Genomic DNA, 25,649 nt, shown 5'->3' with positions numbered 1-25,649 from the left:
TTAGCATAGTGCTTGGTGCGTAGTATCAAATAGTTCTATGAATTTGTATTCCAGTAATATCACAAAAGAAAAAATTTTGGAGCCTTCGCTGTTTGCTTAGCACTATGCTGTGCCACGCAAAGTGTCCCATTTAGGTAGGTAATTAAAAGGGCTGTTACGGATGAACTTTCAATACCATACCATAGCTAGGTAGTTGACGGCAGTCCTTCCTTTCTGTCTGAACTCGACTGGAAGAAGATGCTGAAGAAATAGAACCGTTTCCTCCAGCAATTTACTGCGAACGCTTTTAGCCATGACTAAGACACTTCTCATTGGATGACTGGGCGTACCCTCAGAGGACTGGCGGGGCGTGGGGGGGGGGCGGGGGTTGATTCACTAGGGGTTAAAACTATGTCTCTTCTACACTGTCCTCAGCAGGGTGAGAAGTAACAGTGCCAAAGCCCTCCTAAACTTCCCAAGACGAGTGGTGGCTAAGGTGCTGGCCTGTGGGGTCGCAGTTATCTTGCTGCTAGCTTATGCACCTGTTCATTCTCAAGAGTGTGCTGGTTTCTTTTGAGGCTAGGGCCATTGGGTATTATCCGGCAGAGCAAGTTGGGAGAGAAAAGGAAAGTCTACCTTTAGTGTAACGCTTTCCTGCATCCTTTTAATTTTTGTCTCTGTCGCACACGTCAGCGGAGCAGTGAGGGTGTGCCTGCTGTTGCTTAAACACATGATGACAGTAGCTGGAGCCTCTGCTTCGGAGGAAGCAAAGAGTCAGGTCGCCCTCGCACTGACTGATTTGGGGCAGGTTATGGGGATCGTAACAGCTGTCAATAAGTGTGGCTGTAATGGCTAAAAAGAGGGAGTGTATGTCAGGTGTCTGGCCCAGCGCCCACCTTCAACGGGTGGTTGATAAATAACAGTCATTATTCTAGTGTGATGACGGTGAGGTGAGATGTGGACAAAGTGCTAAAAACACAGAGTTCTGTAAGCGAGGAGAGGATACTGTGGGATGGAAAGGGGAGGAGCCAGAGGGAAAGGTTGTGGGAGGAAGGTTCTGGGCCCATTCAGTCAATGGGTGGTTGAGGGGCTTGGAGAGGGGAGGGGGCAGTAGGCATTGGGTTCTTGGATTCCAGGGGAGGACCTTATTTCTAGAGTTTTTTCTGGTTATTTACATTATATTTTTCGGATTGTGAAACTTGCACATACAGTGCAGAAAGTGCACAGATGTTTTGTTCTTTCCCTCCTCTGCCACATCCCTGTCCCAGCTCGGTGAAATTAATATTCCCGTTAAAGATGTGTAACAACATAATTTTTTTCAGTGATATCATTCAGTCGTTCAAAATCCTTTTGAAATTTTCTCCTTTGGCTAGAGGAAGAGAGCCCCTCCCCCATCATCCACCTTACTCTGTAGGTAACTCCTGGTGTGATTAGAAGTTTTGTTATTGCCAGAATGAGCCTTTGGGAACTCACCTGGTACATCTCACTAATGCCAGGCCCATCCCTCAGGCACAAAGACCCCGTGTGTTTTTGGTTTTTTTCAGTGGAGGGACTGGGGATTGAACCCAGGACCTCCTGCATGCTAAATATGCGCTCTACCACTGAGCTTTTACCCTCCCCAACCAAAGACCCCTTGTTTGAAAATCCCTTGTTTTTAAAGTGCTGTTTTGACCTTCTCAGACTGCCAATGCTCTTAAATGTTAAAAAAAAAAAAAAAGTAATAGTTGAATCGTTCAAGGAAATGTGCGATGAGTGTGGTGGTGTGTGTGTGTGTATACATGCGTGCATATGTTATATGACATACCAACATAATTAACCTTGAGAACATACCACCCAACCTGAGAATTAGAACATCACCAACATGATGAGTGTCAGAAATCTAATACCCAAAATGTGAAGGACACTTACATAATTTCTTGCTACTTTCGGTGTCTGTTGACTGAGAAAATATAAGCTGTACTATTGACCAAAACAGCTGCTACACATTTCATAAAACACTTATTTATTTCTTTGAGAGATTACAGGCCCATTTCCATACGTGTGAAAGACTGGGCCTCTGTGTGGTGTCTACATGTAATGGAGACCTGCAGCTTCATCACTGAACACGCCATGGGTCGCTGGGCAAGTTTTCTTCACCTCTGATAATTCCTCTCGCCGGGGTTTTCTTCCAGGATTAAATGATAATTATTACGTGTGAAGTACTTACGGCAGTGCATGGCATGTAGCAAGTAGATGAGCGGTAAGCTTTATGTGTGCCATTTTTCTGCTTGTTTTATTTTCTCTTTTTATATTGTGCCATGTTTTATTTATTCAGCCTGTTGATTGCTGTGATGAGGAGTAGGAGGCCTGGAGGACGCCCGAGTCTCCAGCCCTCAGGTTGAGAGCACTGACTGGTCCAGACAAGGCTTTGCTCCATCATTTCCAGTGGATGCTTCTTCCTGGTGTGACGTCACATCTGTGCTTTTTGCTCTTTAACACTTAGTTACCCTGACAATCTGATGTAGTGGCTTTGTCATTTTGTCATCCCAACAAGACTGGGAGCCCCGTGAAAGTGAAGACTTGGTCTTGGTCTCCACCATTATCTCATCTCCTTGTGGGTAGGAAGATGGGATATTTGGTGGCTTTCCTGATGAAAGAAAGGAGTTTTTTTCCTTCTTTTTAAAAATAAAATCGGATTTCCTGCTTCAGATGTATGTATTTTTTATTTTGTTCCTAGGAATGATCAAAACTAGCCAATTTTCATCCTTCTGTATTTCTGGATGCACTGAAATTAGGCTTTGGCCTCGTTCATCAGAGGGTCCAGTGGCCAGATGACTATTTCAGTGTAATTTCCAGCCTCCCCAAACCCCTGTGTGGTCAAAGATCACATGTTTGTCTAGGCTCTCCTCATATCTTATTAGCATAACTAGAGCGAGGATTGCCTTTTGGGACAAATAAAATCTTGCCCTCCATCGTCCTCAGGGGAGAGTAAATGTGTATTTAATGTCATAAATGTGCTCGGCAGTGACCCTGGGGCCGACTCAGCCGCCCTCATTGTGAAATGAAGAAATGACCGTTCCTTTGGTGTAACGTCACACTTCTGTAAGTGGTCTGCTAATATTATAAAACGTTTAAGTTGTAATAACTGTAAAACCTGCATGTGAAAGTTCAGATTCCTTGTATCTCAGAAGTTCATTCTGTGTTAGAAATAGTCAGCTTTAGTCAAATACTGACTTTAATAGTTATCCTTTCAGCATTTAACCGAAATGTGTCTTCCGAGCACCTCTGAGTTCACCCCTTCCCGTGGGCCCTGCAGGTGGAGTGTTAAGCAGCCCTTCCCTTCACAAGCAGGGCCCCCCAGGGAGCTGCTCTGGCGTTTCCTCGGGCTGACTGCCTGAGCTTTCATTTCCTGCTGGGCTCCTGGGAGCCCTAGATGGGGTGGGAATCCTCGCCGGGATTCCTGGGTAGGCCAAAGAGAGCCTCATATACCTTTAGGGAGGATGAAAAGGTGTCTTTTTTTTTTTTTCCTTTTTTTTCTTAAGGGGCTCTGGGTTTTCCAGGGGCTTCCATTACTTGACATCACAATCATCCTCTTTCTTTACCGTGGAGAACACCCCTGTCCTCAAGACTTGCGCCCACTGATGTGTGCCGCTGTTCCTTCCTACAAACGGCCATTTGGTGCAAAGATAAATTTAGTAAGTGGGTCCGGAGGTCTTGAGCCTCGGAGTTGGCGGCCGCCCCTGAGGGACTTAGGGATGGGCCGCCGTGCCCTGGCTGCTGGCGGCCCTCCGTCCTTGGGGTCCTTGGGCAGAGCGCTGGTAAGCAGCATCTGGAGCGCACCTGCACTGGGCGATGAAGTAAGGGCTGTGGGGCAGTATTGCACTTTCCCTTGGTGACAGCCCTGCCGGTGGCTGCCGATTTGTTCCAAGGACAGGTGCTGAGGCGGGTGGCAAGTCCGACTGCGCGCTGACGGGAGCCCCCGGCTCAGGCCCGGTCGGTGGGCGCGGCTGCCGGGACTTCCTGCCGCGAGGGACGCAGCCGCAGGCGTGGCTCTCGGCCCTGCACCGAGGGACCGAGGGACCGAGGGACGGAGCTCGGTCTCACCAGCTGGGGCAGAGCCTGCGCCTGGGGCTTCTTTGGGGGCTCAGGGCTGGTTCTCCGGGGGCCTAGAGCGCGCCCCGGCCTCCGTGCCCGCTGGTGGGCTCTGGGGACCCAGAGCCGCTGGCTGGCACGTGACAGGGGCTACACTGACTCGGGAAGAGGAGGAACTCCTGAAGGACAGCGGCCCGCCCCAGGCCCCCTCCGCCTGGGCCGCCGGAGGACTCCGGACACCAGGTTCCTCGCCCCAAGCGCAAAGCCCCTTCCGGGTCCGTCCCCAGCGAGCGCGAGCGCCGGCCGGGCGGGGGGCGCGGAGCCAGGCGCACGCCCGGTGCTCGGCTGCAGGGCCTGCTTGGCAGCCCAGGTCTTTGTAGTTTGGTTTCTGTTGGTAACTGCGTCATTGTGGTAACATCACCGGGCGGCTCTTCTGAAGCTTTTATACGGACTGTTCTTGGTCTTTACATTCCTCGCCTCCTCTGTCCCCTGGAATTCGGTCGTGTGGGCGGGAACGCAATTTTTTTTTTACGGCGATTTCGGTAAGACCAAGCTTTATTAAACATACCGAGTTCATTTTTAACTAAAAAAAGAGATATTTGTTGAGCACCTACTAGGTTCCTGGGTCGGCACAAGGGACTGTGGGGTGCACGTCATCTGTGATTCTGTCGCAGATCCTTCTGGTGCTTATACAGAGAAGTTAGAGCAAACGTAAGGCTGACCCGCGTGGTGCGGCTTCAAGGTGCAGGAGGGAAGGGTGTGTGGAGGGGAAAGTGTTCCAGGAAGGCCTCACAGAGACCCAGAGCTGAGAAAGATCTTGAAAATGGATAATAATATAGTATCTGTTCACTTTTTTAAAAGACAGAAATAGATGTATAGTTCGATCAAGTTGTAGGTTTGTGTGTACCTTCTAACTACCAGACCAAGATACAGAACACGGCTGCACCCCAACACGCTCCCGCATATCCCCTCCCAGACCTTACCACCCCCAAGGGTAACCACTGTTCTGACCTCTGGCAATCCATTAGTTTTTGTCTGCTTTTGAACAGCATTCAAAAAGAATCATACAGTATACACTTTTTTGCCGGGCTACTTTCATTCCACATGATGTCTGTGAAATCCATCCGTTTTCTTGCACGCAGGAGTAGTTCAATTCCTTTCCTTGTTGTGTACTTTTCCACTGTGTGATTGTACCACAGCTTGCTTATCCATTCTATTGTTGGTGATGTTGGGGTTATTTCCAGTTTTTGTCTCTACAGTTTTGTCTTTTCCAGTTGTTGTATAGTTGGAATCACATAGTATGTAGCCTTTTCAGACTGGCTTCTTTCACTGAATAATATGCATTCAAGTTTCCTCCATGTCTTTTCATGGCTTGATAGGTCTTTTTTTTAGTGCTGAGTAATACTCCATTGTCTGGATGGACCACAGTGTATACATTCATCTACTGAAGGACATCTTGGTTGCTTCCATGTTTGGTAGTTATGAATAAAGCTGTTTATGTGCAGGATTTTGTGTGGACATAGTTGTCAGCTCCTTTGGGTAAGTATTAAGGAGCTTGATTGCTGGATTGTAAGATAAGCATATGTTTAGTTTTGAAAGAAACTGCCAAACTGTCATGCAAAGTGGTTGTTTTGCATCCCCACCAGCAACAAATAGGAAATCTCTCTCCTGTGGCTCCATATCTTCATCAGCATTTGCTGTTAGTGTTCTGGATGTTGGCTATTCTAATAGTTGTGTAGTGGTGTCTCATTGTTTTCATTTGTTTCTCCCTGATGACATATGATGTGGAACATCTTTTCATATGCTTATTTGTTGTCTGTAAATCTTTGGTGCGGTATCAAGGCCTTTGTCCTATTTTTTAATCAGATTTTTTTTCTGTTGAGTCTCATGCATTCTTTGTATATTTTTGATAACAGCCCTTTATCAGGTATGTCTTTTGCAGATATTTTCTTGCAGTCTGTGGTTTGTCTTCCCATTCTCTTGACAGTGTCTTTTGCAGAGCAGACATTTTAAATTTTAATGTCTAGCTTACCAATTCTTTCTTTCACAGATCATGCCTTTGGTGTTGCATCTAAAAGTCATGGCCAAACCAAAGATCACCTAGGTTTTCTCCTATGTTATCTGCTAAGAGTTTTATAGTTTTGCTTTTTACACTTAGGCATGGGATCCATTTTAAGTTCATTTTTGTGAAGGGTGTAAAGTCTGTGTCTAGATTCATTTTTTGCACGTGGATGCCCAGTTGTTCCAGCGCCATCTGTTGAAATGACTATCTTAGCTCTCCTGCATTGTCTTTGCCAAAAATCAGTTGACTATTTTTATGTGGGTGTATTTCTGGCTTCTCTTTTCTGTTCCATTGACCTATTTGTCTATTTCTTTTTGGGGGGGGAATGGTGATAATTAGGTTTACTTATTTATTTATGGTTTTTAAAAAAATTTTAGTAGACTTTATTCTTTTAGAGCAGTTTCAGGTTCACAACAGAACTGAGCAGAAAATAGAGTTCGCACAGTAAGCCCCGTGGCTACACAGGGGGCTGAGGACATGCTTCTCCCTGGGATTGGGGGGTGAGGGTGGGGGGTGGCGCACCATGTCACAGGACTTGCTGAAACCGTGGAGGGGGTGGGGGCAGGGGGTCCGAGCTGGCATTTGGACTAAGGGACAGAGCAGAGAAACCCAGAACCCAGACGACTTCCTATCCGCAGGAAGCTAAATTAAAATCAGAAGAGGCTAGTGGTCAAATTCAGTGTTTTTATACCCAAGAACCAAACACATGTTTTATAACAATGGAGGAAGATAATTAGTGGTCACCAACTAAAATACATGAAAGTGACATGACCAAGAAGCCAGTAAAATCTACTCCAAAGAGTTTACAGTTTAATGGAGGAAGGCAGCCCAACCTGAGGGTATGGCCTCCTTTTGAAGCACTGCCCGGTTCTGCACCCTGGTTTGCACAGACATGGGGACAGTGGGAGACCCCAGAGATGTGCCACCAATGCCTCAGACCAATTTGTCTTTCCAGACAGCTCAGTGGTCCCCCCACTCTCCATCATCTCCTTTTTCTGCCTCCCCTTCCTTCCTGTCCCCCCCTCCCTTTTTTGGGCAAAGGTGGGGAAGGGAAGGTGTCTGAGGGTCGGACAATTCCTCTCCCTGCCAGGAGAGGGCAGCAGCCTCTTCCCCATCACGCAGGCGCACCCTCAGCGCGACCTAGGATTCCGCCCCTTTTTCAAAGGTCACTGAGTGCCCACTAGGGGCAGGCTCTGCGCTGGGCGCTGGGGTGCAAAGCTAAGATACGGGTCCCCACTCTGGAGGGGCTGATGATCTAAAAGTGAGTCAGCCACAGAAACAGAAAATGCCAAACAGTGGGGTGAGGCACCAAGGCAGAAGGCTCTTCAGGGCACTGTGGACTCCCAAGGAGGGGTGGGGAGAAATGGGGCACTGGCTGTGGTGGGGAAGCCTCCTTTTCTGCTGGAGATGCTTGAACGGAGTCTTGAAAGAGAATCGGTTTTTCCTGCAGTGTATACGGCCAGGAAGGGCATCCCAGCAGGGGGACCAGGGTGAGCTTGCCTCTCCACCGCGAGCTCAAGCTTGAGCAAAGGTGCTGGGGAGAGGCAGGAGGACTCGGGAGCTGGTCCCTGGAGGGCTGTCCTTGGCTCCTGCGCAGAGAAAAGCCTGGACCAGAACCGTGGAGGACACGGGCAGCCATCACAGCGATTGAATTTGAACAATGCAATCAGATTCGCACTTTTAAAAAAAGTCCGCTCTTCCAGCGGTGTAGAGGAGGGATGTACAGGGGCTGAGGGCCAGTTAAGGTGTGCTTGAAACAGGTAGCTTGAGAGGAGATGGTGGTGTGAACTATGGTGGTGGCAGGGGGATGGGAAGGAGAGGCTGGACATGAAGTTGATATGACAGGTTGTGGTCTCTGATTAGATGGGGTGGGACGAGGGTGGAGGTCTCTCTCAGTGCTGGTGGCACATGGTGAGATGGAGAACAGACAGGGGAGGAGAGAGCTGAGCCCGGGACAGACAAGAGGCACCACGTCCAGCTTCCCCGGTCATCCCCACTGTATGCCCCACTGGTTCCATGACAGCAGCTTCTTGGGTCTCACAGTGTTCAGTCTCTCTCCCTGTTGCAGTAGCTTATGAATTCTCTCATTTAATACATACGTATTGACAGCTTGTTATGGGCAGGCACAGTGATAAATCCCCTTCCCCATAGGGCTTAGGTCTGGTGCAGGGGGACGGGGTTGGAGGAGGAGACAGAGAAGTAAACTAATAGTTGAATTCGGTATGAAAAAATGCTCTCGTAAGTGAAGGCCAGGGTACCATGAGAACATCCCCAGAGGGGCACATAACCTAGGCTAGAGTACGAAGGAGTCGGGGTCTGATCTAGGCCCAGGTGGGTGGGTGGGGGTCTGCCTGGCGAGGGCGTAGGTAGCACCTGGCGGGGGCTGGGGAGAAGGTGGTTCAGCAGGACCAGAAGTGCTGGGTGCAGCGCCTGAGCCTGAGGGGTGCCGGACCGGAGAGAACAAGCAGCCTCCGCTGGAGATCACACGGGAGAAGCCGCGTCCCCAGGTTTCCACCAAGAAAGAAGACGAAAGGGCCTGCGAGGAGAGGTTGAGGACAGAGGGAAGTGGGCGTAGTGGGGAGGCTTTTCCAAAGGCCTTGCAGAGGGTTTGAGAGGGGTCTAGGCGGAGGGGTGGTCTGGGGCAGGGACGCAGAGCAGGGAGGAAACTCCCTCATTCATCCCTTTGTTTAAGGGTTGTGCACTGAGCAGGCGCTCCAGGCCAGGAACAGTGGTACCCAGACCCACAAGCTTCCTGAGCTCACGGAACACGCTTGTCAGTGGGGAAGACATACAGTGAACTAGGTGCTTTCAGACAGTGGTCAGTGCTGTGACGAAGGGAGAACGGGGGAACGTAATAGTGTTGGGGGACCAGGGACAAGCTCAGGAGAGGAGACACGGACACACGAGCTGACTGCAGGGTGAGCATCTCTGTCGGGAGAGGATACAGAGCAGAGGTTAAGGGTGTGGGAAGCACGGGGCCTGGAGGGTGGGGAGTGTGGAGAGCCGCTGCGGGGCCTGATGGGCTGGCCTGTCACAGGGCCAGCAGCCAGTAGGCCCACCGGGCCTCAGGTGGCGGCTGGCCCCTCAGGCCTGGAGGGCTGCACTTCTGGAGGACACGTGCTAGCCTTACACAGAGGATGCTTGGGTTTCTGGAAGGAGCTGGGCTGGTTCTGTGTCTGGATTGGCCACCTGGGCCCTGGGGAGAGGCCACAAGCTCCGGGCCAGCCGCTGGGGACCTGTGGCCACAGGCCACGGCCTGTGCGGTGAGAACGCAGCCGGCGCCTCGCTGTCCGTCCGGGGGGTGCCCGCTTTATCCAGCTGCGAGCTTGCGGCGAAGAGTGGGGCTCGCTGGGCCTGAGGCGCTCCCTCTCTGTGGAGGAGGCTGCGCAGCCCTGCTCTGTGCCATGGCAGGCAGCGTTCTCCGAGCTGGCTCAGGCCTGGTCTGTGCGAGCTGAGAAGGCGAGGCCGTGCGCAGAAGCCGGCGTCCAAAAGCTGATGCCCGTTCCGGGTGCAGGAAGCCTGCTCGTCCGCACGGGAGCAGCTGGGCACCGAACGTGGACGTGCAGTGCCAGGGTCCACATGTGTGTCTCTTACCGGTTTTTGATCCACAGATTTCTCCTTTCATCCCTTTTTTCCTCCCTTGCAATTTATTTATTGAAGAAACCAGGTCGTTTCTCCATAGTTTGGGTTTTGCTACTTATGTTCTCCTGAAGTTTCACACATACCTCCTGTTCCTCTGTTCTCTGAATTTACTGTAAATTAGTGGCTTGATCTGAAGTCTTGATTAACTTCAGGTTAGATGAGGGAGGTTGTCTTTGTGTGTGTGATGTTAGTGGCTGTTAATTAATTATAGATTGAAAAATATTACTATATCATTCCTTCTTCATTTACTAGCTGGCATACTTCTATAGAGAGATTCTGCCTCTTACAAACTATTTTGCTAGCCAGTGGTACAACTTATATCGAAAAGGTTGGATAATTGCTTGATTTGTTCTTTTATTGAGCATTTTTCAAAATAACAGATTGTTTCATATCCTTCAATGACGATCACTTGTTTTTTTTAAGAATCTTGAATGCAGAGACTTAAATGTAATTGGTGTTTTTCAATCCATTGCAATTATTACCTTTATTAATGTACAAAATGCCCCACCTTTAGACAGAAGGAGCCCTTTCAGATCGGCTCCTGCGACTTGTTGGCACCAGCCTAATTGTGATGTTGTGATTTATGAGAAATATATATTTGGTCATCTCATACATATATTTTAGGACTTTGTCTGCAGTTCTTGGCTCACAGCACCCAAAACCCTTGGAATTCCTTGAGCAATAGAGCAGTGAGAGTGTCACTTCCCTTAATATGTTGTCCTCAGTTCCTGAATCACTTCAAAGTCATAAAGGTGAAATGGGTGTCTTGTTACTCATAACAAGACCCTTTCCACCACAACAGGGTTTATGTTAATGAGGTGACTTTTAGAAGGCACTTTGGGATGAGCTCAGGCTGGTGGCCAGTGAACCCACCCATGTGATTGGACCGTCAGGATTCTCAGTCCCACCACCAGACCTCCAAATTGGTGAGAGGGGCTGGAATTTGAATTGCTCATCAATGGTCAATGATTTAGTCAATCATGCCTAGTTAATGAAGCCTCCTTAAAACCCCAAAGAACAGGGTTCAGAGAGCTTCTGGCTGGTGAGCACGTGGAGCAGCTGGGAGAGTGCTCATCCCTGAGGGCGCAGAAGCCCCGCAGCCCTTCCCACACTCCTGCCCTGTGCAGCTCTTCATCCGGCTGTTCCTGAGCTACATCCTTTTACAACAAACTGGTGACACAGCAGGTCAGATGTTTTCCTGAATTCCGTGAGCTGCTCTAGCAAATGAATCAAACCTGAGCAGGGAACCTCTGATTTATAGCCAGTTGGTCAGAGTCCAGGTAACAACCTGGCCTTGTGACTGGCATCTGAAGGGGGTGGGCAGGGACAGCCTTGTAAGACTGATCCCTTAACCTGTGGAATCCAATGCTGTCTCCAGGTGGGTAATGTCAGCATTGAGCTAAATTTAGGACACCCAACTGGTGTTCCAGAAGTGCTTGGAGTTGTGGGGGGTGAAACCCCCTCTCCGCGTTGGAAATTGAGCGCTCAGATCATCAAAAGATGAATAATCTTTGATTAGATTCTCTGCTGTCATAGTGGCAGTATATTCCAGGCTCATGTTATATATTTCTGGCCCTAGACCTGGAACCAACAATTTCTCTAAGGAGTCTTTTTTTTTTTTTTTAAGTGGAAAATGGCATTTGGAGACCAAAATCTGGGTGCTAGAGGTAGATATCATTTTAAAACTTAAAAAAATAAACAGCTTTGTTGAGGTATACTATACCTACCATAAAATTCACCCACTTTAAGTGTACAATTTAATGATTTTTAGAGTTGAACAGCCATCACTAAGTCTAATTTTAGAACATTTCCACCACCCCCAAAACTCTAGTCAATTACCCCATTAGAGTCACTCCCCATTGTCACGCCCGGCCCTAGGCAACCACTGATATACTTTCTGTCTCTCTCTCTATTTGCCTGTTCCGGACATTTTCATGGAACTGGAATCATGAACATGTGTCTCTGGGGTCTGGCTCCCTTCACGGAGCATGATGTCTCTGAGGGTCATTGACGTTGTAGCTTGTGTCGGCTTCCTTTTCATTGCTGAATAGTAAGTACCCCACTGGACCACACTCGACTAGTCATCCATCAGTCAGCATGCCTTTGACTTTCCGCCTGTTGGCTCTTGTGGATGGAGCACCTGTGAACATTTATACACAAGTCTTTGTGCAGTTGATTTTTGTGTGTTGATTTGGGGAACTTGTTTATTCTAGTTGTTTTTTAGTGGCTTCTTTAGGATTTTCTATACATCAGGTCATGCTGTCTGTGGATAAGACGGTTTTACCTCTTCTTTTTAGGGCTGGATGCCTTTTATGTATTTGTTGCTTGATGACCGTGGCCAGAACCTCCAGTGCCTTGTTGACTAGGAGCGGTGAGATGGACGTCCTGTCTGGCTCCCAGTCTTAGGGGGAAAGCATTCAGTCTTCCACCATTAGTGTCCTGTTATCCATAGGGTTTCACAGATGCTCTTCATCATAGTAAGGAAGTAGTTTCCTATTCCTAGTTTGAGTGGACATTATTTTAATTCCCATTTTACAGATAAGGCGACTGGCATCCTGTTCAAAGATGAACTGACTCCACAGAGCAAGCTGGTAACCACTGTGTGGTCTCTGTAGTGCACTGCTCCTCCCTTCATCTCCTCCTCTGGATTCTTGTCTTCAGCACACTTTGTCAGTGTTGGTGTTCTCGTTACTTTCTCCCAAGGTATGTATTTTGAGGAAGTTGGTAGCCATTTCTCTCCAGGAGTCATAACTTGGGGGGGGGGCCTGGAGGGGCTCCATTCCATCTTGGGTTCTTTAGAACAGGAGCTGGTGGGCTGGTTCTGGGTCAAGCATTCCAGGCTGGGTTGCTTAGATGTGCTTGTTTCTCAACAATTGGGCAGGATTCCCAAGAGACATTCCTCTGTGTCATCTGAGCTTCTCCTTGTAGCGCTGTTGCCCATCTGGTGTGGGTGAGAAGGACAGAAACAGGGATAGGCACAGGGTTGGGCCTGGAGAGAAAGTGAGTGTGAACACGAGGAATGAACGAAGACAGTGGCCGTGGGCCGCGAGGAAAGGGGTGGACGTGACGTACATTTCATCAGGAGAATCCTCTCTCCTGGGAGGGCAGTGGGTGGTGCTGGAGGGAGAGGTCAGAGTCGCACTGCCTGGAGGTGGGGACTCAGCGGGGATGGAGAGAAAACACGTTCCACGCGGGATGCAGTGAGTTGGAGTCCTACAAGCAACGAAGACGTCTAAGAGTTAGAAATGAGGGCTTGCAACTCGCACAAGACCTGGAGATACAGATTTTGTTACTGTAGAAATTTTAGACATTCATTCTGAGCTCTATTTTTCTAATGCAGTTTAAAGTTCGCTGGTTTTCCATATCCCTCCTGAGCAGAATGAGGGTCTTAACCCCCTTGATGGCCCCACAGCGTCTCTCTTCTCATCTTTTGTGTTGTGTTGGCTAATTTTAGTTCCATCATGTTTTTAACTCCTTCAAATTAGTGGCGATTATTGTTGTTTGTGTTTGATACTTAGACTTACCAGCTTGTCGGTCAGGCACGCAACAGAAAACAAACCGCATGCTCCAACTGGAATACAGAACAATTCAAGGAGAGTTTAATGAATAAATAAAGTGACTCGTTCTGATGGGTAGGTGTGGGTAGAGGTGACTGACACCGCAAGAGACAGTGGAATACCCTGGGCTAATAACAACCAGAGTTTCGTCTCCCCTGGACCTGAAGGGACTTGGGGAGGGAAAGTTATGGGGACCTGAAAGGAGAACTGTAGATGGAGCTAGCCTGAGAGAAGCAGTGGTCTCGGAGGGTACACCCAGCCAAGGGTCACCCTGCTGGGAGGAACCAGAAGAATATATACTCCGACCCGACCACCCTCCCTTTCTGCAGTGCCCTCTTAGGTCTCCCCGTTGGCAAAACCCAACCAGTCAGAGAACAAGGGAGCCTATTTAATGTGGTCCACGCTGGCCAGCCTCCCAAGGCACTTGGCAGAGTGGAGAAGGGCGCAGGAAAGGTCTGGATGGCCAACAGAAGGTATTCAGGATACTAAGTATTTTATTAACCCTTGGTACAGAGTTCCTGTGTTTCTTGCATCCGACTTCTCCTTTCCAGGTTTATTTTATTCCTTGCTGAAGGAAGGAAGTATATTAGTATTTCTTTCAGTGACGGCTTGTGAATAATACGTTTCTTAATATATCCAAAGATGTCTTCATTTTGCTCTTGCTCTTGAACGACATAGTCTGCTGCTGGTCTGGTGGTGTTTTCCTTTGCAGTTAATCATTTTTCTCTGAAAGTTAGGATTCTCTCACTTTCCTGGATTACTTTATTCCAGTGTATCTAGATATGGATTTATTTTTATTTATCCTGTGAAAGACTTGGTGTGCTTTTCCAATCTGATGACTCATACCTTTTTTTAAATTCTGACAGACTCTCAGCCATTATCACTTCAGCCGTTACCTCTCTCCCATTCACTCTCTTCTTTTGGAATTCCCATTAAGCTATTCTCCATTTCTCTAAACTTAAACTTCTTTTTTCCCCCTCTTTTTAAAAAAAGATTATACTCCATTTATAGTTATTATAAAATATTGGCTATATTACCCGTGTTGTACAATGTATCCTCATAGCTTATTTTATGCATAGTTTGTATCTCTCGCTCCCCTACCCCTTTATTACTCCTCCGTCCTTCCCTCTCCCCACTAGTAACCACTAGTTTGTTCTCTATGTGTGTGACTCTGCTTCTTTTTTGTAATATTCTCTAGTTTGTTGTATTTTTAGATTCCACATATAAGTGATATACAGTATTTGTCTTTCTCTGTCTGACTTATTTCACTTAGCATAATGCCCTCCAAGTCCATCCGTGTTACTGCAAATGGCAAATTTCATTCTTTTTCATAGTTGAGTAGTATTCCATAGTCTGTCTATCTACCTATCTCACATCTTTATCCAGTCATCCATTAGTTTTTTTTTTTTCAACTTTCACTGTTGTCGTGAATGTTTTGTTTTGTTTGTTTGTTTGTTTGTTTAGTTACTGCAAGTCCTGGGGACTGAACCCAGGACCTCTTACATGCTAAGCACGTGCTCTACCACTGAGCTATACCCCCACCCACACTGAACTATACCCCAAATCCCCATTCATCTGTTGATGGACACTTAGATTGTTTCCATATCTGATCAATTGTAAATAATGCTGCTAGAAACATGTATCTTTTTGAATTAGTGTTTTTATTTTTTTCAGATATATACTCGAGTGGAATTGCTAGAACATATGGTAGTTCTATTTTTAGTTTTTTGAAAAATCTCCTCTATTGTCCACAGTGGCTGCACCAATTCACATTCCCAGCAGCAGTGCACCAGGGTTCCCTTTGCTCCATGTCCTTGCCAACGTTTGTTATTTGTGTTCTTTTCGATGACAGCCATTCTGACAGGTGTGAGGTGATATCCCGTGGTTCTGATTTGCATTTCCCTGCTGGTTAGCAATGCTGAGCCCCTTTTCATGTGCCTGTTGGCCACCTGCATTTCCTCTTTGGAAAAATGTCTATTCAGTTCTTCTGCCTATTTTTTGATTGGGTTGTTTGATGTTGAGTTGTATGAGCTGCTTATATATGTTGGATATTAACTCCTTATTGGTGATATCATTTGCAAGTACTTTCTCCCATTCAGTAGGTTGTCTTTTCATTTTGTTGATGGTTTCCCTTGCTGTGCAAAAGCTTTTAAGTTTAACTAGATCCTATTTGTTTATTTTTACTTTTATTTTCTTTGCTTTAGGAGACAGGTCCAGAATATTGCTGCAATTTATGTAAATGTCATCTTTATTTTCTTCATCTCTGTATACATCTGTACTATATTGTGCATCACTTTTACTACTCTTCCAGATCACTCATTCTCTGTTCAGCTGTGTCTAGTCTGCTATGAAACTTTTCTACCTGTTATTTAATTCAATTTTTATGTTTTTCTTTTCTGTATCTATCTTTTAAAAATATAGCTACTTGTATTTTAATATAAAATCTTGTATTTTGTCTTATATTTTCTATTTTTCCTTTAACTTAAAAAAACTTTTTTGTTGTTATTGTTAAGTAAATACACGAAAAGTACAAGTATATAGACCTCAGTGATTTACCACAAAGTAAATTATCTGTGTCATCACTGTCCAGGTTAAAAAAAAAAAACTATCACCAGCACCCAAACACTCCCTATTGTGATCGTTCCTAGTCATCACAGCCTCCCAAGATAACCATTAATGTTTTATAAAAATCACTTCCTTGCCTAAAGTTTTACTATCTTAGTTTGCATCCCTAAACATGGTCATTTGTTTGCCTATTTTTGAACTCTTTATATATGCAATAATGAAGTGTTATTATGTGTCTGGTATTCATTTTATATTTGTTACATTTATGCATATTGCTGCGAGAGATTGTAGTTTGTTCATCTTCGTTGCTATATAGTATTCCATCATGTGATTATTATAAAACTGTATCACAGTTTACCTATCCATTATGATGATATTGGACATTTGAGTCATTTCCAGTTTGGGGCTATTATGAACAGTCAAATACATGTCTGTTGCTGTCAGCAAGCATGCATTTCTGCTAGGTGTGTACTTAGAAAGGGGTCACAGATCATGTGTATCTTCAACTCTTAGTACCAAAATTATTTTAGCAAATTATTTTCCAAAGTGGCTATATTATTTTACACACCCATTAGTAGTATATGAAAATTCCCATTGTTCCACATCCTTGCCACACTTGTTATTGTAAACCTCTTAAATTTAAGCCATTCTGGTGGGTGTGTAGTGACATATTTTTGTGGTTTTAATTTCAACTTCCCAGCTTTCTAGTGAGGCTGAGACAGATGTCTTAGTGTGTTTATGAACCATTTGGATATCCTCTTCTATAAATTCCTCCTAAGTCTCTTACCCATTTTTTTTTTAATTGAAGCATAGTCAGTTACAAGGTGACAATTTCTGATGTACGGCATAATGTTTCAGTCATTCATATACATAATATATTCCTTTTCATTATAGGTTCTACAAGATATTGAATATAGTTTTCAGTGCTGTACAGAAGAAATTTGTTTTTTACCTATTTTATACACAGTAGCTAGTATCTGCAAATCTCAAACTCCCAATTTATCCCTTCTCATCCCATTTCCCCTTGGTTACCATGAGTTTGTTTACTGTCTGTGAGTCTGCTTCTGTTTTGTAGGTAAGTTCATTAGTGTCTTCTTTTTTTTTTTTAACCCATTTTTCTATTTTTTTTTTTTTTTTTTAGGAAACTGGTATGTATTTTGGACATGAATCCTTTGTGGATTTTACGGGTGACATGTATCTTCTTTTGCTCTCTACTTTGCCATTTTTACTCACCTAATGGTGTCTTCTGACTGTTGGATCTTAATTTCTCTCCCAATTTTTTATTTTTCAAAAATTACATGTAGGAAAGCTGAAAGAATAGTACAATGAGCAGCCATTATTCTTCAACCTACGTGCATCGATTTGCTAAAATATTTTGCATAAATATTTCACTCATTCTCTCTCTCTGTCTCTCTTTCCACACACACACACCTGAATCATTTCAAAGTAAGTCCAGACTTTATAATGACACTTTAAGTATTCCAGCGCGCACCCCCTTAACAAAAGGACATTCCAATAACATTATTATACGCAAGGACCTTAATATTAATTAATATTGATACAACAGTACTATCATTATCATAACAGCTTAGGGTCATATTTCCCCAAATATCCTCAAAATTTCCTTCCTTGCTGTTTTTCCCCATCTCAGAGCCAAGCAGAGATCATCTGCTGCATCCTCCTTTCCCCAGAAACAGGCCACCCCCCGTGTTTGTCTTTAGTTGGCTTGTCCACTGTCCCACGACCTGGAGCTGACTGACTGTTTCCTCATTATGGAGTCAGGTGGAATGTGGGTGACCTGTGTCTTCTACTGCAGCATCAGGAGGTCCCTAGTACCAGTTAGTTACATTATTGGTGATGCTAAGTTTGATCACGTGGTGAAGATGGTGTCCATCAGATCTCTCCATTATAGAAGTTCCTTTTTCCCTTCTGCCATTAATAAGTAATATGTGAGGTGATACGTTGAGGCCACGTGAATATCTTGTTCCACTGACACTTCTTGCTTGCATCAATTATTTAATTTGTAGTTGTAATAGTATCATTCCTTCTGTATTTATTATCAAAGTGGAATCCTCTCTCCCCACCCCTCCCCAGCTCAATCACCACACATTTTTAGCTCTAGTTTGGACCCATGGTTTTGTTTATTTGTTTGTTTGTTTACTCAGTGGGCTTTAATACATTACCATCGTTATTCTTTTTGGAGCTCAAATCATCCTCATTTGGCCTCATTCTCAGTGGGAGAACCCTTTAAGCTGCATCCTCTGTCCTTTTAATGTAAGCCTATTAGTTTCTGAGCACTTCCTTGTTTCTGGAACAAAAGAAATAGACGCTCACCTTGTATTTTTCCGACTCTCAACCTATAATCAGCCGTTGCTCCAGGAGCCCTTTCTTTTTAAAGAGTGTGGCATGAGGTTTGTAGGAGGCAGGCTTTGGGTAGTGGGTGTGCTTATCTCTGCTGGGGTGTCATTGCTGCCAGGCCTTTTCAGCGAGCCGGTAGACTTTAAATCATGACTTTTTGCTCACACTTCCAATTAAAGTTTGGGCATCTTGGGGCTCCATTCCATGTTTGCATCTCCATTCTCCCATGGTAAAGATCCTGTTTCCCAAAGAAGCATCAGTATATTTACTACAACATACACAATAGCTTCAGAATGATTACTGCCCGCCCCCCCCCTCCATAACACTAGCAATAACAAACTCCTGAAGGTCAAAGCTTCTCCGCAGGTCTTTTTGTCCTCAGACTGTAGCCCACCAAGGTATACGGCTAGAGTGTTAATTTTTCTGCTTAGTTACAGAAGCAGTTTTGCAAGCAGGCAGGTTCATCTGTTTCTGTTGGGCAGCCGGGCCTCCCTATCCTTGTGTTCCCCTTCCGCGCATTCAACCCACCGCAGGCGGAGCAGCCCAGCCCTGTAGCTCTCCACCTGGAACGTGCTGTGGTTGCGCATCCCTTCTCTAGTTCATGGGTCTTTAGGTAGTTTCCAGTGTTTCGCTGTTACCGAGAATACTACAGTGATTAACTTTGCCCAAGTATTGTTTCCTGTTTATGGAGCAGAATCTTCTAAGTGAATTCTAGAAGTGGAGATTTGTTTCTGAAAAATCAGCCTCTGCATCCGGAAAAGTGAATTCAGACTCAGAGGCAGAATTTTGAGAGCAAAGAAAAGAGCAGCTTTATTGCTTTGCCCGGCAAAGAGGAGTCACCGTGGGCTAACGTCTGAGAGACCGTGAATCCATCCTGGGGTTGGGGCTTGGTGGTTGTACAGGCAGGCGGGACGACGCACATCAGTGATGATGAACAACAGTCTTTTACAAAAGTTTATCTTGTGTCCCGGGGACTTCTGGTGGTCTGTCAAGTAGGTTGCTGCCATGGCTTTGGCGTTACCTGGTCTGATCCCTCCAGGGTGACGGAGGCGCTGGAGGATCTGGCCATTCCTTCAGGGTTATCCTTCTGTGACCTTCTTTCTGGAAAATAGCTGCTGGGTTTAGGTACAAGTTATTTAGGGTAGGGTGTAAACATGGGGTTGGGGTTGCTAAGCACATAATCATTCAAGCAAGTTCAACAATAGCAGTAGCAAGGGGAAACACAGGTCAGTCAGTTAGAAAGAACTCCAAGAAAACTAGTTAATCCATCACAGTAAACTCTGTAAGCTGTCTTAGTACCAGGGAAGCCTTTTTGTGACTTCAGATTTGAGGAGGAAAGAGTTCCTGCATATGTGATTTTGTTAAGTGCTTCAATCCATCACTCCTGGGCGTGTGTCCCTCTGCACCGCTACTGTGAGGCGTGGCAGCTTTCTCCAGCCTTGCTGACGAAGTATGCTTTAAAAGTTCTGGGAAGCTGAGGCAACTATATTCAATATCTTGTAGTAAGCTCTAATGAAAAAGAACATGAAAAGGAATATAGGTATGTGTATGTATGACTGAAACATTATGCTGGACACCAGAAATTGACACATTTTAAACTGACTCTATTTCAATTGAAAAACAATTCTGCCAATCCAATAAGGGAAGAAATGGAATCTTGGTGTGGTTTCAGTTGTTTTCCGTTTTTCACTTAGACCTTGGATACGTCATCATCTTTTAAATAGATTCTTGCTGGATTTAGTTTTCTATTTTTCAAAAAGATGTTCACATCTATAGTCGTGAGAAAGATTGGCCTTTATTTTCCTTTCCCGCACAATCTTTTTTAAGTTTCCATATCAAGATTATGCTCAGCTCATAAAACGGGTTGAGGAATGCTCCTTCTTTTTTTAATTAATGGACGAGTTTGTGTATAACTGGCGTTATGTTTTCTTTAAATGTTCAGCGGCGGTGGGTATAGCTCAGTGGCAGAACACGTGCTTAGTGTGCTGGAGGTGCTGGGTTCTAGCCTAGTACCTCCATTAAAAATGAAAAAAAAGCTTAGTGGAAGTTTTGTGTGTGTGTGTGTGTTTTAACAGAAGTATCGTCAGTTACAACGTGTCAGTTTCTGGAGTTCTTCTGGAACCCCTCTGTCTGTCCTCTGTATGTTAGTTTCTTTTGTTAAAAAATTATTTTCTAAAAATTTCTGCATTGCATACTGGGTGAATTCCTCATAACTATTTTCCGAGTTACTAATTCTCTTTGTGTTCAGTCTTGATATTTATTTATTTAATTTTTATTGAAGTATGGTTGCACCTGATTTTAGCCAAAAGGCTGAGAAGCGATATTGAAGCATAGTTTATTTACAACGTGTTAGGTTCAGGAATATAGCAAAGTGAGTCAGACATATATATATATATTATTTTTTTTTTCAGATTCTTATATAGTTTATTACAAGATATTGAATATAGTTCCGTGTGCTATACATTAGGTCCTTATTGTTTATCTATTTTATGTATAGTAGTGTGTATCTGTTAATCCCAAACTCCTAATTTATCCCTCCCCTCCCTTTTCCCTTTGGTAACCATAAGTTTATTTTCTACGTCTGTGAGTCTATTTCCTTTTTGTAAATAAGTTTATTTGTATAATTTTTTTAGACTCCACATAGAAGTTATATCATATATTTGTCATTGTCTGACTTACTTCAGTTAATATGATCATCTCTAGATCCATCCGTGTTGGTGCAAATGGCATTATTTCATTCTTTTCTATGACTGAGTAGTGTTCCATTGTATAAATAGACCACATCTCTACTGAGTCATCTGTCAATGGACATTTAGGTTGCTTCCACGTCTTGCCTATTGTAAACAATGCTGCTGTGAACATTGGGGTGCATGTATCTTTTTGAATTAGAGATTTCTCTGGATACATTTCCAGGAGTGGGATTGCCAGATTGTATAGTAAGTCTATGTTTAGTGTTTTAAGGAAACTCCATACTGTCCTCTATAGTGGCTGCACCAATTTACATTCCACTAGCAGTGTAGGAGGGTTCCCTTTTCTCCACACCCTCTCCAGCACTTACTATTTGTAGACTTTTTAATGATGGCCATTCTGACTGGTGTGAGATGATCTTTCATTGTAGTTTTGATTTGCATTTTTCTAATAATTAGTGATGTTGCAAGCATCTTTTCGTGTGCCTATTAGCCATCTGTATTTATTCTTTAGAGAATGTCTGTTTAGGTCTTCTGCCCATTTTTTAAACTGGGTTGTTTTTTAATTTTTTTATTAAGCTGTATGAGCTGTTTGTGTATCTTGGAAATTAGTCTCTTGTTGGTCTCATCATTTGCAAATATTTTCTCCCCTTCTGTAGGTTGTCTTTTCATTTTGCTTATGGTTTCCTTTGCTGTGCAAAAGCTTGTAAGTTTAATTAGGTCCCATTTGTTTATTTTTGCTTTTATTTCCATTACTCCAGAGGACAGATCCAAAAAAATACTGCTGTGATCAATGTCAAAGGGTGTTCTGCCTATGTTTTCCTCTAGGAGTTTAGAGTATCTGCTCTTACATTTAGGTCTTTTATTCATTGAGTTTATTTTTGTATATGGTGTTAGGCAATGTTCAAATATCATTCTTTTACAGGTAGCTGTCCAGTTTTCCCAGCTTCACTTATTGAAGAGACTGTCTTTTCTCCTTTGTGTATTCTTACCTCCTTTGTTATAGACTAATCGACCCTAAGTGCATGGGTTTGTTTCTGGGCTTTCTATCGTGTTTGTTCAGTCTTGATTATATTCTGTTAGTATTTAAATTTTTAATGCCTGTATTTTTAATTTTCATATATTCTAACTGGTTCTTTTTCATATCTATAAATTCTTGTTTCATTCTGTCTGCTTTTATTTTATAATATCTTGGTTTTTTAAAAATGGAAAGTTTTTTTTTTAAGCATCCTAAGCATATTTATTTGATGAGGAGGACAATGATGGTGACAATGATTATCATCGTTATTTTATTAAAGTCTTTGAGAGACTATCTTATAAAATTAGTCTCCTTTGGAGTAATTTCATGTTCCAGTTGTCGATTTTGTTGGCTGTCTTTCATAGCATTTAGGTTTCTCCATGTCTTTGGGAATTTGGGTTTGTTCATTTTAAGTGGCATCTCTCTGCCACTCGGATACACTTCTTTTCTGGCTGTTTTTTTGTTGTTGTTGTTACCTCACCTGTACCCCGACCCCTGACCCAGTGTCCAGAACCTGATCTTAAAATGGCCATGTAGGGGTCCTCTCCTCTAGAGACAGGGGGATGCTGGGATGCTGTGGGTCCAGGTGGAGTGTCCGCAGTTTCTAACTGAAAATCGTCGTCGTCGTCATCGTCATCGTCATCCAAACGTACCAAGTTCTTGCTCTGTGCCAGGCACGTCCTGCCTCTGGGATGTCACACGCCTCCCCTGACGGCTCTGCTACGGCCGTTACTCCTGCCCTTGCTGCTGCTGCTCGCGCAGTGGTCACCGTTTGCAAATGAGTAAAACGAGGCCTGTTGGATGATGTCTTTAGGGTGAATCAGAATATTTAAATAAATAAATAAGCTATCCTTGCTGTTAGGAGATGAGCTGAGCCCAGACTAAATCAGTTTTGTTGGTTTTTTTCTGTCACTATTAACCAAGACTATGGGTATATGTGCCTGGAATGTAAGTTATAGTTTATAGCAATCAATTTTTTGTAATGTTGTGGATAAGCACTGCCCCCACCCCTCCCAACTCTGTCCAGCTCTCACCCAGAGAAGACACTTTACGATCTCCAGGGAAAAGATGTGATCTAAAGGGCAGGATGAGGTCCTGAAAGTTGGTTCCTAGTAGGGTATATCTTATCTCTTTTGATTCTCATGTTAATTTGAATTATGCTTAGTTTACACATGAAGAAACAGAATCCCCAGCAGGGAAGAGTTGCCTGGGGATAAGGTGTTAGTGAGGGGTGGAGTCAGGAGCCGTGCTGGTGTCTTGGATTCTTAGTTGCTCTTTGCATGTTTCCATGGTACCGAGATGCCCTCTGAGGGAATACCCTCCTCCAGCGGGAGAGACAGCCCCCACACATCTCTCTCTCTGTTCCTTGCAGAGATGTTTGTAGTTATGGCGGCTTCCTCGGAGACCAGGGAACGGGACCTGGAATGTGACGTCTCAGGAGAGACCATCAGGAACTTCATGGAGGCACTCCAAGCTGCTGGGCAGGTGAGGAAACCTCAGACATCCTCCTGGCTGCCAGCCAGCGTAGGACCACCTCCATCAGGTAGCTGGTTGGGCGCACACGCAGGGTGCTAGGAGAGCAGGAAGTTTCCAGTCCGCAGAGCACTCCTTGGTCCAGTCCACGCACAGCTCCGGGTCTGGTTCCCACGTGCCTGGTCTGACCCATACCTTCTCCACCCACCCCTACCCCCGGTCCAGCTTTAATCCTCACCCCAGGTTGACGACTCCTCTTCCTTTCTCTGCCAGGGACCATTTTCTCCTTATTACCTCCTCTTCAGCCTTCCTTTCTTTTTGAGCCCCCTCTCTCTTGTAGCTGTCAGCAGATAATATCTTACAAACCCTCAAGTTGCTGGAAGTCAAAGTCCTGAATAACAGGATGACAACTTCATCACGCCAGAAGGTGACGGACACCCTTGTGGACTACCTGCGGGCAGTGGTGAGGAGCTTGTGCCTCTGGCTGGGGGCGGTGGGGAAGGAATGGATCCCAGGTCTGCACCCTGGAGTTCCTCTCTGGTGGGTGATGATATTTAGAAACTAAATGGGACCTACCTGGGATATGAGGACCTCAAGTGTCTAAATAGTTCGCTGGAGCCCATATCTTATACCCTGAGCATGTCTCAAGAACTGTAGACAGAATGGAAGATTCAGGGATGGAGTGAAGTTGGGAAAAGTGAGATGGAGAGTAGGGAAGGATTGGGGCCATTGGCCTGGAAGTCTCCCTGGTCCTCAGACTGTCCAGACCCTCACCCTGGAGTGTTTTAGGCATTCACCTTTGTTACTGCAACTCAACTAATCATCTCAATCTACTTGCTAATCATTTCTTGTCCACCCACCTGTCTGCTAGTCCACCTTTAGACTGACCATTCATGACACCTACCTGTCTGTCTATCCGCATGCTTTTGCACTCACCCTTCTGACACTGGGCTAATCTGGTGTCTTGCTTTCCTGGTTAACTACCTACCTATGAGGTGTCTTCCTCCCAGTTTCCCTGCTGTCCTGGCACACCTGTCTCCTGATCAAGACCCCCGGTCTACCTGAGACTTTCCAAAGTTGCTTCTACAATTACCCACTTTCCTGGTGGTTCACTGACTGCTGCAGGGGAAGCCCTGTGCTCTGGGAACCCTATTGCCACCCCCACAGCAACACTCAATCCGATGACCTCACAGACGCCGTGTCGTCCTGTCCTCTTGCACGCTCTGGGAAGCTCTTGCCCACCACTGCTGGGCAGGTGTGTGTTGGATGTGTGGTAGGATGATGGAGGGGAGTTCCTGCCCACGAGATGGAAGAGAACCACCCCTGCAGGGAAGCCGGGGGACTCCCCTTGACGATCCGGCTTGGAACAGTTAGTGTTTCTTTTTCCAGAAACCAGAAGGGGAACTGGAGGACATGTGTGTTTCAGTATTAATGGCCCTGGGGTCCCAGTCTCCAGAAATGGTCATCGTCAAACTGTGGGACAGACTGCATCTGCACGACCTGCCCCCGAGGAGCCTCCTGGTCACAGTGGGGAAGCTGAGCCTTGGCCAGGGTGCGAATCCCGGGTGGGGGGAGTTGGGGGATTAGAGGGTGCAACCCAGGACCCTGTGGGCTGGTGGGAACTCAGACCAGGAGCGGCACAGGAGGGCGTGTTAGGGCTGGGAGACTGTGGGGGCAGCAAGGAAGACGTAGGGGCCAAGCTGGGGAGAGAAGGCAGCATGGAAAGCCCCCATTCGGCAGCGGAGGGGAGGGCTGAGGGGGAAGCAAGGAGTCCTGTGCTCAGGGGAACCTGCAGCTTTGGATTTGATTCGCGGTTGGAAGGTAACCATGTAGCAGGGTGAGGCAGAGAATCACCATATAATCTCCATCCTGGTGGCTACTGGTGACAGCAGTGAAGTGGCCCCGTTACCCATTCCACTCCCCTCCTTCAGCCACAAAGTGTGAAAAAAAGTCGTATCACCAGGAAGATGACAGCACCTGCCTTCTCTTTACCACTCGGAGCTGGGGCCACAGAAAGGCCAGGGGGCAGGCAGCTGGCCTTCTGGGCGTCAGGTTCAAAGTGACAAAGTGTGTATTTGGGCCACACAGAAGGTTCGGAGGACATGGTGACAGATACTGGAAGTGTCTCCTAATAGTCTCATGTGACCTCTGACAACACAGCTGGAAGAGTGTGTGTGTGTGGTGTGTGTATAGTGTGTGTGGTGTATGTGTGTGTATGTGTGTGAATGTATGTGTGT

The 25,649-nt window shown here is 45.5% G+C and overlaps 1 protein-coding gene across 1 annotated transcript in view; it reads left to right on the top strand.

Moving 5' to 3' along the window:
• The first annotated feature begins 3,908 nt into the window (after positions 1 to 3,908).
• LOC105076702 (maestro heat-like repeat-containing protein family member 1) overlaps positions 3,909 to 25,649 on the top strand; it is a 63,654-nt gene continuing 41,913 nt past the window's right edge. Inside the window, exons 1-4 of the mRNA XM_074357410.1 lie at positions 3,909 to 4,293; positions 23,312 to 23,424; positions 23,753 to 23,875; positions 24,802 to 24,964. Coding sequence (XP_074213511.1) covers positions 23,314 to 23,424; positions 23,753 to 23,875; positions 24,802 to 24,964 — 397 coding nt within the window. The 5' untranslated portion in view covers positions 3,909 to 4,293; positions 23,312 to 23,313. The remainder of the gene's footprint in view (positions 4,294 to 23,311; positions 23,425 to 23,752; positions 23,876 to 24,801; positions 24,965 to 25,649) is intronic.

Source organism: Camelus bactrianus, chromosome 34 (genome assembly GCF_048773025.1).
Source record: "Camelus bactrianus isolate YW-2024 breed Bactrian camel chromosome 34, ASM4877302v1, whole genome shotgun sequence".
NCBI classification, from domain to species: Eukaryota; Metazoa; Chordata; class Mammalia; order Artiodactyla; family Camelidae; genus Camelus; species Camelus bactrianus.
Note: the sequence above shows the minus strand (reverse complement) of the source record. Positions and strands in the feature narration are given on the sequence as shown.